We start from the raw sequence: 18,698 nt of genomic DNA, 5'->3' as shown, positions 1-18,698 counted from the left end.
ATGCAACAATCTTGCATGTTCTTCACATGTATCCCAAAACCTAAAATGCAATTAAAAAAAAAAAGAAACCAAAGGACTGCTGTGTTTATGGGTGAAACAGTGTGATGCCTGGAATTAGCTTCACAATACTCCAGCAAACAAGCAGGAAGTTGGCAGGGACACAGAAAGCGGGCACCCAGCTCCTCACCTGTCTCCCACCCCTTTTCCTCCTCCTCTGCACCTCACTTCTATACGTGGCCCCATCAGCCAAAAACTCCGAAGTTTCTCCAGACTTTCATTCCCTCTGTCTAGTTGCTAATAAAGTCCTATTTCCCTGCAAATCCCTTAAATGTCTCCTTGGGACACTGCCTGGTTCAGCCCTCATTGTATCTCATTGGAGATACTACAGTAGCTGTAACTTGTTCAGTTGCACCCGCCTTACTCCATCTTTATTAAAAGCAGGATTTTAGGTTGAATGCACAGACGGCCCTGTGAGGTGGGCGTACTGGCCGATCCTGCTGATGGCTCAGGAGGCTCTGCAGTGACAGGCTTGGCTGTGAGGCTGGTGTGGAAGACCCAGGTCTGCCTGAGTTTTGCAAAGCACATACTGCACTGCCGCCTCCAACTACCAACCTGGCGCGTTGGTTTTTTAAGTCCTTGTAGATAAAGGACCCAGCCTGACTAGCAATTTAATAAGTACCGGTGGATGTGAGGTACCACATCCTGTTGGTGAAATTCACTAAAGCAGCCAACATTAATACTCAGAATATTGAGGATTCTGAGAGCTAGGATTGCACCATTGCTCTCCAGCTTGGGCAACAGAGGGAAACCCTGTTTCTAAAACAAACAGAAAACCTGCGCTTACCTATGGAGAGAACTGTGTCAGGAAAGCACACCACAGTCACCGTCATAAATGTGAATTCAGGTGATGTGAAGCTGCCTCACCCTTTTCTCTTTAGAAAAGTAAACTCCAAATCAAAGCTGAGAAGTTATTTTTTCTGAATCAAAGCTGGGCAACCTGAATTATTTTACAATGTATTATGCAATATTAATATACACCCAAAATATAATTGTAATGTTGTGAATTAGCACATCTGGAAAACAATTGGACACATCTGGTGCCGGGCAGTTCTGCTCTTGAGTGTCTCTCTAGAGCAGAGATCAGCAACCTTTTTCTGTGAAAGGCTAGTTGGAGATACATAGAGAAGATACAGTTACACATTTTTTTGCTGTTCTCCTTATACGTGGATCAGATTCAGTCTTTTGGAGAGCAGCCTGGAAATATATAGAGTTCTTAAATAAAGTGTGTGTGTGTGTCTGTATACACTTTATATATATATGTTTATATATATGTGTGTGTGTGTGTGTATATATATATATATATATATATATATATATATATATATATATATGTGTGTGTGTGTGTGTGTGTGTGTGTGTGTGTGTGTGTGTGTGTGTGTGTGTATGTATATATATGTATATATGTGTGTGTATATATATATATATATATTTTTTTTTTTTTTTTGAGACAGGGGTTTTGTTCTTGTTACCCAGGCTGGAGTGCAGTGATGCGATCTGAGCTCACTGCAACCTCCGCCTCCTGGGTTTAAGCGATTGTCCTGCCTCAGCCTCCCGAGTAGCTGGGATTATAGGTGTCCGCCACCATACCTGGCTAATTTTTCTTTCTTTGAGATGGAGTCCCGCTCAGTTGCCCAGGCTGGAGTACAATGGTGCCATCTTAGCTCACTGCAACCTCTGACTTCCAGGTTCAAGCAATTCTCTTGCCTTAGCCTTCTGAGTAGGTGGGATTACAGGTGACCGCCACCATGCCTGGCTAATTTGTGTAGTTTTAATAGAGACGGAGTTTCACCAAGTTGGCCAGGCTGGTCTAGAACTCCTGACCTCAGGTGATCTGCCCACCTCAGTATGGGATTATAGGCCTGAGCCAAGGCGCCTGGCCACCGTTTTGTTTTTTGTTAAGATACGGGGTCTCACTCTGTCACCTAGGCTAGAGTGCAGTGGTGCAATAGCTTGCTGCAGCCTTGACCTCCTAGACTCAAGTGATCCCTCAGCCTCCCAAGTAAATGGGATCACAGGCTCACACCACTGAGCCCCTGGTAATTAAAAAAAAAAAATTCACTATATTGGCCGGGCTGGTTTTGAATTTCTGGCCTCAAGCAGTCCACCTGTCTTGGCCTCCCAAAGTCCTAGTATTATAGGCATCAGCCACCACACCCAGCCAAAAAAAATTTTTTTTTGGTGGGGTTTTGCCATGTTGCCCAGGCTAGTCTTGAACGCCTGGCCTCAATCTCGTCTCCTGTACTGGCCTCCCAAAGTGCTGGGATTACAGGTGTAAACCACCACACGCAGCTGGTAACTATACCTTTGAGACACTGTTCTAAGATGGTAGATTATATATTCCTCCCTAATGAGCTGTAATGTAGATACATGTTCAAAGCTAATGGACTAATTCCCATTCTTCCCTCCAAACCTTCCCTCCACAGTCTTTCTCATGGAGTACAAAGCAACGTGATTCTTAGGGTTTCTCAGTGAGAATCTAACAGCATTGCCCCTGCTTTCAAAATACGCCCCAGGGCCTGACGCAGTGGCTCACACTTGTAATCCTAGCACTTTGGGAGGCTGAGGCGGGTAGTTTGAGACTCCCGGGCTAGATAACATGACAAAAACCCATCAGTACAAAAAACAGAAAAAAAAATTAGCCAGGTATGGTGGTGCATGTCTGTGGTCCCAGGTGCTCAGGAGGTTGAGGTGGCAGTGGGTGTGCTGGGAGCAGTGGGTCATGCCTATAATCCCAGAACTTTGGGAGGCCAAGATGAGAGAATTGCTCAAGCCCAGGAGTTCAAGACCAGCCTGGGCAACAAAGCAAGACCCCATTTCTACAAGAAATACGAACTTAAAAATTAGCTGTGTGTGGTAGCACATGCCTGCAGTCCAAATACTTGGGAGGCTGAGGTGGGATCATTTGAGCTCAGGAGGTTGAGGCCGTAGTGAGCCAGGATTACACCCTGGCACTCCAGCATGGGCAACAGAGGGAAACCCCGTCTCTAAAACACCCACCCAATAAGAAGAAAACCTGCACTTACTTATGGAGAGACCTTTGTCAGGAAAGCACACCACAATCACTGTCATTAATGTCAATTCAGATGACATGGAGCTGCCTCACCATTTTCTCTTTAAAACAGTAAACACCAAGTCAAAAACTGAGAAGTCTTATCTGAATTAAAGTGGGGCAACCTAAATTACTTTAAAATGTATTATGCAATATTAATATGCATCAAAACATGTAATCGTAATATTGTGAATTAGCACAACCTGGAAAACATTTGAACACATCTGGTACCGGGCACTTTCACTCATGGGTGTCTCTCCAGAGCCGAGATCAGCAGACCTTTTCTGTGAAGAACTAGATAGGGACTATTTTAAGCTTTGCAGCCCATCGGGTCTCTTTTGTAATGATGCCACTCTACAGTAACCTCTGCCCTGGCAGTGTGAAAGCAGAGACCATACATTAAACAAATGAGCATGTCTGTGTTCTAGTCCAATATATTTATAGAAACCGTGTTTGAAATTCATGTAATTTTCTCATGTTATGAAGTATATGTTAAAAGGTAAAAATCGTATTTAGCATGTGGGCTGTTCAAAAGCAGGAACAGGTTGGACTTTCTGGAAATCACAGTTTGCAGACCCCTGATCCAAAGCAGCTCCGTCCAGTGGGACTTGCTGTGCTGAGGAGAACACCTGCGTCCACTGTCTCCTTGCAGCAGTCGTCAGCCACGTGTGGCTGCCGGGCCCTTGAGAACCGGCCGGTGTAACTGAGGATCTGGATTTTTAACGTTGTTTGATTTTATTTTCATTTGCATTTGAGCAGCCCAACGTGGCTAGTGGCTACTATATTGGGCAGCACAGGCGTACAGAGGCTCTTGTACATGTGTGGCAGGAAGCAGGGACAGAAATTATCATGACGGCATTGTTTTTAAACAGCAAAAACAACTGATGGCATTTTCACACAATGGAAAATGATTGTAATAATAGCAAACATTTGTTGAGTGCTCTTTTTCCACCAGGCAATGTTTTAAGCACTTTACATGTTTTCATGAGTTGGAGAAAAAGTGTAACCACATACCTCATTGTTGGGTAGTAGTGAAAATGAATAAACTATAGCTACAAAGGCCTGCAAGGATGAATGAATCTTAGATATGCAGGTTGCATGAAAAAGCAAGTCACGGCCGGGCGCAGTACCTCACACCCGTAATCCCAGCACTTTGGGAGCCTGGGGCAGGTGCATCACTTGAGGTCAGGAGTTCAAGACCAGCCTGGCCAATATGGTGAAACCCCATCTCTACTAAAAATACAAAAAATTAGCCAGGCTTGGTGGCAGGCATCTGTAATCCCAGCTACTCGGGAAGCCTGAGGCACAAGAATCGCCTGAAGCTGGGAATCTGAGGTTGCAGTGAGCTGAGATCACACCACTGCACTCTAGCCTGGGCAACAGAGTGAGACTCTGTCTCAAAAAAAGCAAGTTATAAAAACTGCATGCCATGTGATACCTTTTTTAAAACCCTAAAACCAAGCAAAAACCAAGCAAAATGAAACAACACTGTTCAGGGGAAATAAATGGTAGAATATTATCAGAGCAAGGGAATTCAGGCTGTGTTACTTTTGGGGGAGAGAAGGTGCCACCAGTGAGGGCCCACTGTGTTGAGGGACAGTGGGATTCCTGACCTGTTCACATTTCTACTCCTCCGTAGTAAAGGGGTTTATGAGCAGGATGTATATTGACTTAATAGAGCAGAGCTTTCAGGGCTGGGCGCAGTGGCTCACACCTGTAAATTCCAGCACTTTGGGAGGTTGAGGTGGGTGGATCACGAGGTCAGGAGTTGAGTCCGGCCTGACCAACATGGTGAAACCCCGTCTCTTCTAAAAGTACAATAATTAACCGGGTGTGGTGGTGTGTGCCTGTAATCCCAGCTACTCAGGAGGCTGAGGCAAGAGAATCACTTGAACCTGGGAGATGGAGGTTGCAGTGAGCTGAGATCGTGCCACTGCACTCCAGCCTGGGCAACAGAGCAAGATTCTGTCTCAGAAAAAAACCAAAAACAACAACAACAAAAAAACCTCGGCGCTTCCAGGTAGTAAAAGCAGTGAACATTGTAGCACCCCCCAGTTAGTTTTGAATCTGGCTTCCATTCACATTTAAGCAGATGTTCCATTAGCAGAGGGGTTTATGTCTGTTGCCTTGGTTGGGTACTTTGGATTAGAGAACCATTGTTATTTTTTCCAGTTCAAGAACAAAGGGTTAAAACCTTTACTCCAACTTCTTGTTTCATTAAATCTACCGATGACAATGAGTTCAATGTTACCACAATCTTGCTGAGAGAATTTAGCTTGGAAATGAACATCTGAAAACTGCGAAATAACAAATAGATGTACTTATTCATGGTTTGTCACTAGAGTGTTCAGTAAAGGAAAAATCCTAATGACACTGAGGGTGTTAGGACACTTCATTCGGAGTATTCCATGCATAAATCAATCACTTCAGAATTATGCAGTAGTTAATGGTAAGTTGGATGCAAAGTGACATTTTGCTCCTGAAGATTAGGTTTCGCTGTAGCAATCCTAGTAGCCAGTCACTGAGCTTACTGTTGAATAATGTGTGAAGCTTTTCTGTGTAATATGTGCACCTTTGACTTTTTTCCTTATGACTCCGTCTTCGTTCTTTCCTGTATTACTGACATGGGTTTATCTTTTCTCCCTTTAGAGAGTTTTGAGGTGACAGTCACCAAAGAAGGTGATAAAGGGTTCTTTCTTCCCCTATTATGAATATTAACCCACTAACTTTGTTTATAAAATTGGGAATCAGCCCTTAAACAGAAGAAACTGTCATGCTCTTTTATCCTTATTTATTCTTCTACTTTGTTTCTATTTTAAAGTATATTGATGGAAATTGTATGTAACCAGACCCTTGGTTAGAAATACTGGAAATCAGACATCCATTTGAACTGTATGGATAATACTGTACGTTTTTGTTGACTCAAAGTTCAGAGATTTGCTTTGTAACAATTTTCTATTAGTTGAATTGTGGAAGATGCAGTCTTATTTTCATGTGAAATACGTTTTGTGGAGTTTTACATAGACATCAAAACATTTATGCTGTTCTCCCATGGACAAGAATGGAAACAAGGATTTTTAACTCCTAATTAAGCTTGTGAGCCAATTTAGATGTAGTGAAGTTCCCAGGCTGGTGTCTTTTTCAGGGTTGATAGGATAAAGTCCGAAACAAAGGCAAGTCTAACCAATCCCTCCCCATAATAGAAACTGTATCTTCATCGTGGGTGATAGCTGTTGAAATGGATGCCTGACAAGTTGGTATTTCTACCTTTCTCATTGAGTAGTTTGTTTTGATTCCCTAATTTTAGCCAGGCTCATTGCACAGGAAGACTTGTTTCCTTTGATTTTTTTTTTTTTTTTTTGACAGAATTTCTGTAATTACGGTGCTGATCCTCTATTTCATGCTTCCTCCTTTCTCAACACGTAACTGCGTTTTAGCTTCTCTCTGGTCCAAATCAAACTGGCCACCAGCTCTCCCAGGAGTTTGGGCAGCGCTGGTGCTCTCAGGCCTGGCTGTGTGCTGATGAGACTCCTTTTACCCTCGAGCTACCTAAGTGCTCCTGTGGAATGCCTGTCTATATTTTCTTCTCTCTCTCTTTTGTATTCCTGCATGAATGGATGCAAAGTAAACAAGTTGCTTGGAAAGCCAGAATCTGCTTCATCTTACTAAAGCCCTAGAACTTCCCCATGTTTAAAGCTCAGTGCCCCTGCTTTGTCCACGGACCCTCCAAACCCCTGGCTGCCGAATTGTTGTCATTTATTTTCTTTGGGGGTGGAGAGAGGGGGGAGGAGGGCAAGGTGCAGAAGGTCTGCGTGGCGGGAATTCTAACCTGTTCTGCTTTGACTCCCTAGGTGAGATTTGTGGATTTAAAATTCACGGGCAGAATGTCCCCTTTGATGCAGTAGTTGTGGATAAATCCACTGGTGAGGGCGTCATTCGCTCCAAAGAGAAACTGGACTGTGAGCTACAGAAGGACTACTCATTCACCATCCAGGCCTATGACTGTGGGAAGGGACCCGATGGCACCAACGTGAAAAAGTCTCATAAGTAAGCAAGCCGGACAAAGAGCGAAAGTAACCCACCGAGTACATGTGTGTGTGTGGAACGAAGATTATAGTGACTGTTGCCTGCTCCTCAAAATTGTGTTTTTGGAATACGAGGCAGAAGATAGTCCTCAAATGTCCACAGTTAGATTGTAAACTCTTGGAGGGCGGGAATCACGTCTGTCTGTCTACCCTTGTGTACAGCTCCTTGCAAGAGCCTCACTCACATTAGGCATGTTAGGTGTTTGTTTGTTGTTTGCTTGTTTTTGAGACAGGGTTTTCCTCTTATTGCCCAGGCTGGAGTGCAGTGGCAGGATCTTGGCTCACTGCAACCTCCGCCTCCCAGGTTCAAGTGATTCTCCTGCCTCAGCCTTTCGAGTAGCTGGGATTACAGGCATGTACCACCATGCCCAGCTAATTTTGTATTTTTAGTAGAGACAGGGTTGCTCCATGTTGGTCAGGCTGGTGTTGAACTCCCAACCTCAGGTGATCCGCCCACTTCGGCCTCCCAAGGTACTGGGATTATAGGCGTGAGCCACTGTGCCTGGCCTAGGTTTTGAATAAATGAATGAGTGAACAATTTTATCGCACCAAATACTCTATTAAAGAAATAAAGGCTATATACATTAAAAAATTTTTAAGTCCACTTCTCCCTTAGGAAGGTTATTTTGTTGTCGTATTTATCTTTTGCTATAATTCCTAAGGACATAAAATTAATGATTGTTGGCCGGGTGCAGTGGCTCACATCTATAATCCCAGCACTTCGGGAGGATGAGGCGGGAGGATCGCTTGAGCTCAGGAGTGTGAGATCAGCCTAGACAATGTAGAAGACACCGCCTCTACAAAAAATAAAAAGCCAGGTATAGTGGTGCATGCCTGTGGTCCCAGCTACTTGGGAGGCTAAGGCAGGAGGGTTACTTGAGCGCAGGAGGTTGAGGCTGCAGTGAGCCATGATTGTGCCACTGTACTTCAGCCTGGGTGACAGAGTAAGACCCTGTTTCTAAAAACAAAAAATTGGCCAGGCACGGTGGCTCATGCCTGTAATCCCAGCACGTTGGGAGGCCGAGGCAGGAGGATCACCTGAGGTCAGGAGTTCATGACCAACCTGGCCAACATGGTGAAACCTTGTCTGTACTAAAAATACAAAATTAGCTGAGAGTGGTGGCACGCTTCTGTATTCCTAGCCACTCAAGAGGCTGAGGCAGGAGAATCACTTGAACCCGGGAGGTGAAGGTTGCAGTGAGCCGAGATCATGCCATTGCACTCCAGCCTGGGCAAAAAGAGCGAAACTCCGTCTCAAATTAAAAAAAAAAAAATGTAGTGACTGCTGGTGGAAGTAGGCTGACCCGCCACCACTGTCCTGAGTCTTTCTGCGCCTCCTGCCAGTAAGGAACTGTAGATGTAACAGAGAGGGCTTTGGACAACACAACATAGAACAGGGGTCCCAAAACCCCAGGACATGGGCTAGTACTGGTCCATGGCCAGTTAGGAATGGGCCACATAGTAGGAGGTCAGCAGTGTGTGAGCTCGCCAGCATCACTGCCTGAGCACCCCGTTCTCGTGAGATCAGCAAGCAGCATCTGGTTCTCAGAGGAGTGCGAACCCCATTGTGAACTGTGCATGTGATGGATCTAGACTGCATGCTCCTTATGAGAAGTGAATGCCTGAGGATCTGAGGTGGGACAGCTTCATGCCAAAACCATCCTCCCACACCCATCTGTGAAAAAATTGCCTCCCATGAAACCAGTCCTTGGTGGCAAAACAGTTGGGGACCTCTGGTGTTCTCAAGTGTCTACAATTAGATTGTAAGCTCTAGTCTTTTCTAGAGGTCTAGAATTTTCTCCACCACTTGCTAGCCCTTTAGCATTGGGCAAATTTAATTTTGAGTCTGTTTCTTTTTTTCTTTTTCTTTGAGGCAGAATCTTGCCCTGTCACCCAGGCTAGAGTGCAGTGGCACGATCTTGGCTCACTGCATCCTCCACCTCCGGGGTTCAAGCGATTCTCGTGCCTCAGCCTCCCGAGTAGCTGAGACTACAGGCACGTGCCACCACACCCGGCTAATTTTTGTATTTTTGGTAGAGGCGGAGTTTCACCATGTTGGCCAGGCTGGTCTTGAACTCTGACCTCTGGTGTTCCTCCCACCTTGGCTTCCCAAAGTGCTGGGATTACAGTCGTGAGCCACTGCGCCCGGCCTTGAGTCTCAGTTTCTACTTAGCACATGTACTAAAGAAGGGTATGTGGGAGAGATGGTGTCACATACCCCATTGAGAGGGGCAGGCCGATGGCACTGGGATGAGAGGCTCTTGGTGAGCAGAGGGTGCCGTGTGCCAGTGCGTCACTCCTCTGCTTTTTCTACCATGTGATACTATTGTTTCCCTTGAAAAGGTCATCGTTTGACCAAAGACCTTGTCTGATGCAGAAGCAGCCCTGGCCATTAGCCCTTGAAACCCACAGTTTTATTTGTAGCCAGGTCTGATGACACCCCTAATTTTCTTTTTCTTTCTTTCTTTCTTTTTTTTTTTTTTGAGACGGCGTCTCATTCTGTCGCCAGGCTGGAGTGCAGTGGCGTGATCTCAGCTCACTGCAACCTCTGACTCCCATGTTCAAGCGATTCTCCTGCCTCAGCCTCCTGAGTAGCTGGGACTATAACCGCGTGCTACCACGCCCGGCTAATTTTTGTATTTTTAGTAGAGACGGGATTTCACCATGTTGGCCAGGCTGCTCTTTATCTCCTGACCTTGTGATCCACATGCCTCAGCCTCCCAAAGTGCTGGGATTACAGATGTGAACTACCGTGCCTGGCCGACACCCTAATTTTCTTGGTAACTGAGCTGGGGATGGCAGGTGGTAGCCACAGCCTGCCCCTCCTGAGCACTTCCATTTGTTGAATCAGGACCAGGTGATGCCATGGTCTCTAGCCTGTTCGCTAGAAGTAGGGCAGAATTCACTTCAACTCTCAGAATCAAACCATTTCTTGCTTTCTCTGTTTCTTACCCCTTCTTCCCTTGGCTCTATTTTTTCTGGATTTTGCAACAAAATATGTTTCAGCTTTATAATTGGAGAGCCAACAGATGTCTGGTGTTGTTTATCTCCCTTCTGCCTGTCCTGTCCCATATTGTCAAAACCCCAAGTCTCTTTTATTTTAGATGATTGCTGCCTTATTCTTAGGATATGGAAGAATCGACCAAAATCCCTCTTTGAACTTTATGTTATCTCCACACTGAATGAAGAGTAGTGAATAGCTTGGTTTAATTTTTGACTTCATCATACGAATTTCATGAAATGAGGAAATTTTAAAGTAGGGCAGAATTGATATGTTTTGGGTAAACACATATGCACACTTGAAAACAAGCGAAAAAAAAAAAATGTTTTTCTCCCTCCCTTGGTCCAGAGCAACTGTCCATATTCAGGTGAACGATGTGAATGAGTACGCGCCCGTGTTCAAGGAGAAGTCCTACAAAGCCACAGTCATCGAGGGGAAGCAGTACGACAGCATTTTGAGGGTGGAGGCCATGGATGCCGACTGCTCCCCTCAGTTCAGCCAGATCTGCAGCTACGAAATCATCACTCCAGACGTGCCCTTTACGGTCGACAAAGATGGTAAGAATGGAGGAGCCAGCTTTCCTTTGCAAGGGCATGCAGTCGCTGGGCGGGCAGTCCCTGCTAACCCCACCGACTTTACACCCCAGCTTCTGTGCCAGAACTTCCACAAAACTCACAAGTTGGAGACCTAACCTGGTGTATGTTTGCTTTTAATTGTGAAAACATTTAAGTTTCTACTTTGTCCCCGACAGCTTCTTTCTCTGAAACCTGAAAGTCCCGTGTTCTCTTCTGGGGCTCACCTCTTTTCTGCTTTCCCACCAAAATCAAATAAAAATCCCCCCACCTGGTATGGATTTATTTTTTTAATCTTCTTAACTTTCAATCCACATACATCTGAATGACACCTTTAAATTTAGTTTGTCTCATCTTCTATTCTCCATTAAGTTTTTTGTTTTTTGTGTTTTTTCTTTTTTTGAGACAGAGTCTTACTCTGTTCCCCAGGCTGGAGTACAGTGGTGCAGTCTCAGCTCACTGCAACCTTTTCCTTCCAGGTTTAAGCAGTTCTCCTGCCTCAGCCTCTCAAGTAGCTGGGATTACAGGCACTTCCCACCATGACCAGCTAAGTTTTTGTGTGTTTTTAGAAGAGACGGGCTGTTACTATGTTGGCCACGAGCTCCTGACCTCAGGTGATCCACCAGCCTTGGCCTCCCAAAGTGCTGGGATTATATGCGTGAGCCACCGTGCCCGGCCATGTTCTCCATTAAGTTAGAAAGTTAGAATCCTTGCCTGTCAATCTAGTTAGTTGTTTGGGGAAAAAAAAACAACAACAACAAAAACTCTTCTGCCACATCTTCTTCTTCTTTTGTTTTTGTTTTTGAGAGAAGGTCTTGCTCTGTTGCCCAGGCTGGAATCCAGTGGTGCATTATTGCTCACTGTAACCTCAAACTCCTGGGCTCAAGGGATCCTCCTGCAACAGCCTCCATAGTAGCTGGGCACACACCTGTAGTCCCAGCTACTTGGGAGGCTGAGGTGGGAGAATCGCTTGAACCCAGGAGACAGAGATTGCAGTGAGCTGAGACCGCACCACTGCACTCCAGCCTGGGCAGCAGATCAAGATCCTGTTTTGGAAAGAAAAAAAGATAATACAGTGTTTCTATTGTTAATGCACAGTCCAGAATCTTTGTTGGAGTTACAGGTATTGCAAACACTTTGCAGACATTGGCACTCATGTTCAAAAAGCAGGCTTCTGTTCTAAGCAGGTGGCGGTGGGGGTGGTGGTGGGAAATCTCTCTTTTAATAAAGTAAATCTTTGAGCAGCGATCTAGTATTTAATATTTGAGGTACTTGCATTATTTGGTCTTTTTAATTCTCTTAATGTACGTAAACAGTTCAATCTGAATGTAAAGCCAGATGTAACGCTGGAAGAGTAAGTAGAGGGGGAGTTGTGTAGCTCTTCTTTTCTGTTTAAACTCTTCAGGGGGGATTTACTGTGTGTTCGCGCATGGGGAAGACGGCTTGAGGGTTAAGCATTCCAAGCATATGTGTATTTCTGGGTCAGTATTTACAGGGTGTAAAGTGTATGTGTTTTGTGTTTCCGCCTAGGACAACAAAAGCCAAAACGGCGTGGGTTTTGGCTCTCACTGTTGTTTTTGCCCTCTGTAAGGTTATATTAAAAACACAGAGAAGTTAAACTATGGAAAAGAACATCAGTATAAGCTGACTGTCACTGCCTACGACTGTGGGAAGAAAAGAGCCACAGAAGATGTTTTCGTGAAGATCAGCGTCAAGCCCACCTGCACCCCTGGGTGGCAAGGTGAGCCCCATTCTCTCTGCTGTGCTTACATCTGTTCTTAAAACTGATATGCCGGGCGGGCGCGGTGGCTCACACCTGTGATCCCAACACTTTGGGAGGCTGAGGTGGGCAGATCACAAGGTCAGGAGATCGAGACCATCCTGGCTAATAGGGTGAAACCTCATCTCTACTAAAACTATAAAAAATTAGCTGGGCATGGTGGCACGTGCCTGTAGTCCCAGCTACTTGGGAGTCTAAGGCAGGAGAATCCCTTGAACCCAGAAGGCGGAGGTTGCAGTGACATGAGATTGCACCACTGCACTCCAGCCCGGGTGACAGAGAGAGACACCGTCTCAAAACAAACAAAAAAACCCTGATATGCCACGGCAACCTAAAGCGTGAGTTTTCCTTCTCGCATGCTGGAACAACAGGATTGAGTATGAGCCGGGCACAGGCGCATTGGCCGTCTTTCCAAATATCCACCTGGAGACGTGTGACGAGCCAGTCGCCTCAGTACAGGCCACGGTGGAGCTAGAAACCAGCCACATAGGGAAAGGCTGCGACCGAGACACCTACTCAGAGAAGTCCCTCCACCGGCTCTGTGGTAAGGAGACCGGGCGCTCCTGCGTCCCGACAGCTTCGGTGAAGGTGGGAGGGACCTTGACAACTGGAAATACTTGTGTGTGTTGTGTTCATGATTATTAACTGTGATAGAGAATCTAAATTTCTGAAATGAATTTTGCTGCCTTGCTAGCTAGTTTTCATCCTGGATGGTCTTCGGGGGTGGAGTGAGGAGTGTACATCAGCTTCTCAAATCTATTGAGCATGTTGTGTATATGCGCATTTTAAGAACCACTGATGGGCGGTGGCGCATCCCTGTAATCCCAGGACTCTGCGAGGCCGAGGCAGGTGGATCATGAGGTCAGGAGATCAAGACCATCTTGGCCAGCACGGTGAAACCCCATCTCTACTAAAAATACAAAAATTAGCTGGGCGTGGTGGCACCCGTCTGTAGTCCCAGCTACTCAGGAGGCTGAGGCAGGAGAATCCCTTGAACTTGGAGGTTGCTGTGAGCCGAGATCACGCCACCACACTCCAGCCTGGTGACAGAGCGATACTCCGTCTCAAAAAAAAAAAAAAAAAAAACAACCAGTGATGGCCAGGTGTGGTGGCTTGTGCCTGTTATTCCAGCTCTTGAGGAGGCTGAGATGGTAAGATCATTTGAGCCCAGGAGTTTGAGACCAGCCTGGGCAACACAGCAAGACCCCGTCTCTACAAAAAATAGAAAAATTAACTGGGCATGGTGACATGCACCTGTGGTTCCAGGTGAGGCAGGAGGATCACCTGAGCCTGGGAGGTTGAGGCTGCAGTGAGCTGAGGCACCATTGCACTCCAGCCTGGGCAATAGAGCGAGATCCTGTTTCAAAAACAGAACCATTGATTTGAAGGAAGTATTTCTCCAACACACATTGAGAATTATCCAAAAAGGGGTTCTATAGGAGTACGTGGAGTGAGATGTTTACTTAACAACTGAAGAAAAAGGCCAGGCAAAGGGGGTTCATGCCTGTAATCCTAGCACTTTGGGAGGCTGAGGCAGATAGATTGCTCGAGCCCAGGAGTTCAAGACCAGCCTGAGCAACATGGTGAAACCCCATCTCTACAAAAAAATACAAAGACTAGCTGGGCATGGTAGTGCACACCTGTAGTCCCAGCTACTGGGGGTACTGAGGTAGGAGGATCACTTGAGCCCAGGAGGTGAATGTTGCTGGGAGCCAAGATCACAACAGCTTTCAACAAACATGAAGTAGAAAATCAAAAGTAAAGATAGTCACGTCTAATTTAGAATCTCAATAGACTTTATATAACACAATATTGTATGGAGAAATTGAGGGACAGAATTACTGAGAAACCCAGCAGAAGGCTAGGCCTCCCTCTTTGCTGTCAGCTGTGGATATTTGTCTGGTTTATCTAAATGAAGGAGAGGTGAGGTGTGGATGGCTTTCATGGAAGATGCTGAGAGAAGAATATTTAGTTGGCTAGTGATACAATCCCACTAAGTGAAGCAGCCTCTTCATAAACTGGAAGGGTCTTTTATGTTTCAAGAGCTGCTTGGAAACAGCTTTGCAGGAAGCATTTTGTTAAACTGATCAATCTTTTCACTAGCCTGATAACAACCCTGAGATTTAACTAACTGGTTTTCTTATATAATTGAAAATTACCTGGATCACTTGAGGTCAGGAGTTCGAGACCATCCTGACCAACATGATGAAACCCCCGTCTCTACTAAAAATACAAAAATCAGCTGGGCGTGGTGGTGGGTGCCTGTAATCCCAGCCACTTGGGAGGCTGAGGCAGGAGAATTGCTTGAACGCAGAAGGTTGCAGTGAGCCAAGATCATGCCACTGCTCCCTGCCTAGGCGACAAAGCTAGACATTGTCTAAAAAAAAAAAAAAAGAAAATGATCATATGGTAAATAAACCAAAGGAGAAAACTAGACATTATGCGGCCACAGCCCGACAATGAATGTGCTGGGATGTTTGGTAACTCTGAATCCAAATATTCATAATTGCTACCTAAATAAGTTAGGAGGTCTGGAACATTTTCTGTTTTAAACCATGCATAGAATTATAATGTATAAAATTTACTCTCTCATTTCATGGTATAAAGTGAAATTTTTCCCAGCAGAATAAAGTTAGGAAGAATAGGAAGAATTTGAGTGCTTACTATATACACCAAGCACTTTTTTTTTCCTTTTCTGTTTTTTTGATACAGAGTTTCCCTCTGTCGCTCAGGCTGGAGTGCAGTGGAGCATAGTATGAGCCGATATCGTGCCACTGTACTCCAGCCTGGGCGACAGAGCAAGACTCTGTCTCGAGAAAAAAAAAGAAGTAAACGGGAGCCAGCAGGTTGCCTGAGTGTAAGGCAAGCACGTGCCTGGGGCTGGAGGTGCGCAGAACCTCTGGCTCCTCCTTGAGTTTCAGCAAGCACTGTGGCTTCAGGTGCGGCTGCGGGCACTGCTGAGCTGCTGCCATCCCCGAGCGGCTCCCTCAACTGGACCGTGGGCCTCCCCACCGACAACGGCCACGACAGCGACCAGGTGTTTGAGTTCAACGGCACCCAGGCAGTGAGGATCCCAGATGGCGTTGTGTCGGTCAGCCCCAGAGAGCCATTCACCATCTCCGTGTGGATGAGGCATGGGCCTTTTGGCAGGAAGAAGGAGACGATTCTTTGCAGTTCTGACAAAACAGGTAGGGTGGTATCTCTGCAAACTATGCCAGGCCCCAGTGTCCAGTGGGGTGGTCTCCTGGGACAGGCTCCCTCTCCTTTCCCAGGGCCCCCTGCTAGGCCGGGTGCCCGTAGGCCATGTGCTATGCTGTGTGCCAGGGGCACTTCCTCCCCCAGAGCCACGGCCTGGGCATGTGGCTTTGCTGTTGTTGCTCAGTGGGGTCCCTGGTGACCACAGGCCCCACTGCTCAGAAAAGCCCAAGTGTGTTTGTTTCTAAGCCCTGTCCTGGCTCAGCTGAAGAGTTCATTTATGCAGATGAAATTCTGTCTTCAAAATCCATTCAAGAAATAGCTTTTATTTCTCCTTTGGGTCTTGAGTTGGCAATTTACCCACAGAAACTGCCTTTGCAGATATGAATCGGCACCACTACTCACTGTACGTCCACGGGTGCCGGCTGGTCTTCCTCCTCCGCCAGGAGCCTTCGGAGGACAAGAAATACAGACCTGCAGAATTCCACTGGAAGCTTAATCAGGTGAGTGAATCGAAAATACACTCATGCGGCCAGGCAAGGTGCTCACTCCTGTAATCCCAGCACTTTGGGAGGCTGACGGGGGAGGATTGCCTGAGCCCAGAAGTTCAAGTCCAGCCTGGTCAACACACTGAGATCCTGTCTCTACAAAAAAAATAAAATAACTGGGCCTGGTGGCACATGCCTATAGTCCCAGGTACTTGGGGAGCTGAGGTGGGAGGATTAAAGGACCCCAGGGGGTCAAGGCTGCAGTGAGCTGTGATTGTGCTCCAGCCTGCGTTACTGAGTGAGACCCCCATCTCAAAAGAAAAAACATGCTAATTATCATCTTCTAAGAGTAAGTGGGTACTGCAAACTTGTACATGATTGGCTGTGTATAGTCAGTGTATATTTATAATTTTATGATTTCTGTGTCTGTGGGTAATAGGGTAGCAATTTAAATCTGACAACTTTCCACTGAAAGCCTACATTTTTTTCCCATGTATTTTATATATAAAGTATTGCTATAAAAATTGTGTATTTTGGCTGGGTGCAGCGGCTCACGCCTGTAATCCCAACACTTTGGGAGGCTGAGGCAGGCAGATCATGAGGTCAGGAGATTGAGACCATCCTAGACAACATGGTGAAACCCTGTCTCTAAAAATACAAAAACTAGCCAGGCTTGGTGGCAGGCACCTGTAGTCCCAGCTACTTGGGAGACTGAGGCAGGAGAATTGCCTGAACCCAGTAGGCGGGGGTTGCAGTGAGCCAATATCTTACCACTGTACTCCAGCCTGGCAACAGAGTGAGATTATGTCTCAAAAACAAACAAAAAAATTGTATATTTTATATTTAAAATACTGTTACTGAAATAAGCATCATTTGCTTAAAATTGGGATTGAGGCTGGGCACGGTGTCTCACGCCTATAATCCCGGCACTTTGGGAGGCTGAGGCAAGTGGATTGCCTGAAGTCAGGAGTTCAAGACCAGCCTGACCAATATGGTGAAACCTTGCTTCTACTAAAAATACAAAAATTGGCTGGGCATGGTGTAATATGCCTATAATCCCAGCTACTTGGAAGGCTGAGACAGAATTACTTGAACCCGGGAGGCGGAGGTTGCAGTGAGTCAAGATCACACCACCGCACTCCAGCCTGAGTAACAGAGTGAGACTTGCTTCAAAAAAAATAAAAAAAATTGGCCTGGTGCGGTTGCTCATGCCTGTAATCCCAGCACTTTGGGAGGCCGAGGCGGGTGGGTTACAAGGTCAAGAGATCAAGACCATCCTGGCTAACATGGTGAAACCCCATCTCTACTAAAATAAAAAAATAGAAAAATCAGCTGGGCATGGTGGTGCGCGCCTATAGTCCCAGCTACTCGGGAAGCTGAGGCAGGAGAATTGCTTGAAACTGGTAGGCGGAGGTTGCAGTGAGCCGAGATTGCACCACTGCACTCCAGCCTGGCACCTGGCGGCAGAGCAAGACACTGTCTCAAAAATAAATAAATAAATAAATAAATAAATAAAAATAAAATTGGGATTGAGATCCTTGTGTTTATTTCTGCATCATTTAAAGCCTTGGCCCCTAAACTCTGCCAGGGAGCCCCAGGTGAATCAGCAGTTCTTGGCATCACAGGATGTCTTAAAATTCAAGGAACCAGCAATCTTGACATCTTTCAGATGCCACACAAACGACTTCTTGAACTAGTTGACAGTTTTGACGTTAGATAACATTACATTCCTTTTGATGACATCATGTCTTTAGGAAGCAGATTTTCTTTTTCCTTGTTGTTTTTGTTGGTGGTGGTTTTTTTTTTTTGAGATGGAGTCTCACTCTGTCACTCACGCTGGTGTGCAGTGAGTGATGTGATCTAGGCTCACTGTAACCTCTGCGTCCCAGGTTCAAGCAGTTCACCTGCCTCAGCCTCTTGAATAGCTGGGACTACAGGCACGTGCCACCATGCCTGGCCAGCTTTTGTATTTTTAGTAGAGACGGGGTTTCACCATATTGGCCAGGCTGGTCTCGAACTCCTGACCTCAAGTGATGCACCCGCCCCAGCTTCCCAAAGTGCTGGGATTACAGGCATGAGCCACTGTGCCTGGCTGCAAAGCTAATTTTCTGGCAGTTGCTCTGATGAAAAGCAGATATCCGTGAAAACCTCCATGTGTCACAGGAAACAAGAGAGCACTGTAAAATGAGAAAGCCTCATTAAGATCAGAATAGATCATTTCTTCTTTTGATGTAGAGTTGGGACGAGAAGGAAACCTTTGGCCTTATCATCATTTTATTTGACTCATGGAGTTAGTGAGCAAAAGCTGACATAACGTCATATGTGCCTGCAGTTGCTAAAATACGATGCTATCTAAAATATTATCATAGGAGAGAGAAAAGTAAAAGAGAATAAATCAGAAAGAAAGAAGTGTATGATAGTGGAAAGATGAAGTGGGTGTTCAGTTGGCAGCATTCATCTTTTATTGG

The 18,698-nt window shown here is 45.8% G+C and overlaps 1 protein-coding gene across 3 annotated transcripts in view; it reads left to right on the top strand.

Annotated features, from left to right (window-relative positions):
- CLSTN1 (calsyntenin 1) overlaps nucleotides 1-18,698 on the top strand; it is a 107,032-nt gene that overhangs the window by 74,566 nt on the left and 13,768 nt on the right. For 2 of the 3 annotated variants that reach the window (XM_017503671.2, XM_017503655.2), the window contains exons 3-9: nucleotides 5,759-5,788; nucleotides 6,961-7,156; nucleotides 10,544-10,752; nucleotides 12,359-12,508; nucleotides 12,906-13,091; nucleotides 15,487-15,735; nucleotides 16,124-16,245. In XM_017503671.2, coding sequence (XP_017359160.1) covers nucleotides 5,759-5,788; nucleotides 6,961-7,156; nucleotides 10,544-10,752; nucleotides 12,359-12,508; nucleotides 12,906-13,091; nucleotides 15,487-15,735; nucleotides 16,124-16,245 — 1,142 coding nt within the window. The remainder of the gene's footprint in view (nucleotides 1-5,758; nucleotides 5,789-6,960; nucleotides 7,157-10,543; nucleotides 10,753-12,358; nucleotides 12,509-12,905; nucleotides 13,092-15,486; nucleotides 15,736-16,123; nucleotides 16,246-18,698) is intronic. The other variant, XM_017503663.2, reaches the window with a different exon arrangement.

This window comes from Cebus imitator, unplaced genomic scaffold (assembly GCF_001604975.1).
Source record: "Cebus imitator isolate Cc_AM_T3 unplaced genomic scaffold, Cebus_imitator-1.0 Scaffold15, whole genome shotgun sequence".
In the NCBI taxonomy this organism is placed as follows: Eukaryota; Metazoa; Chordata; class Mammalia; order Primates; family Cebidae; genus Cebus; species Cebus imitator.
The sequence above is the reverse complement of the archived record's forward strand: the minus strand, read 5'-3'. Positions and strand labels throughout refer to the sequence as shown.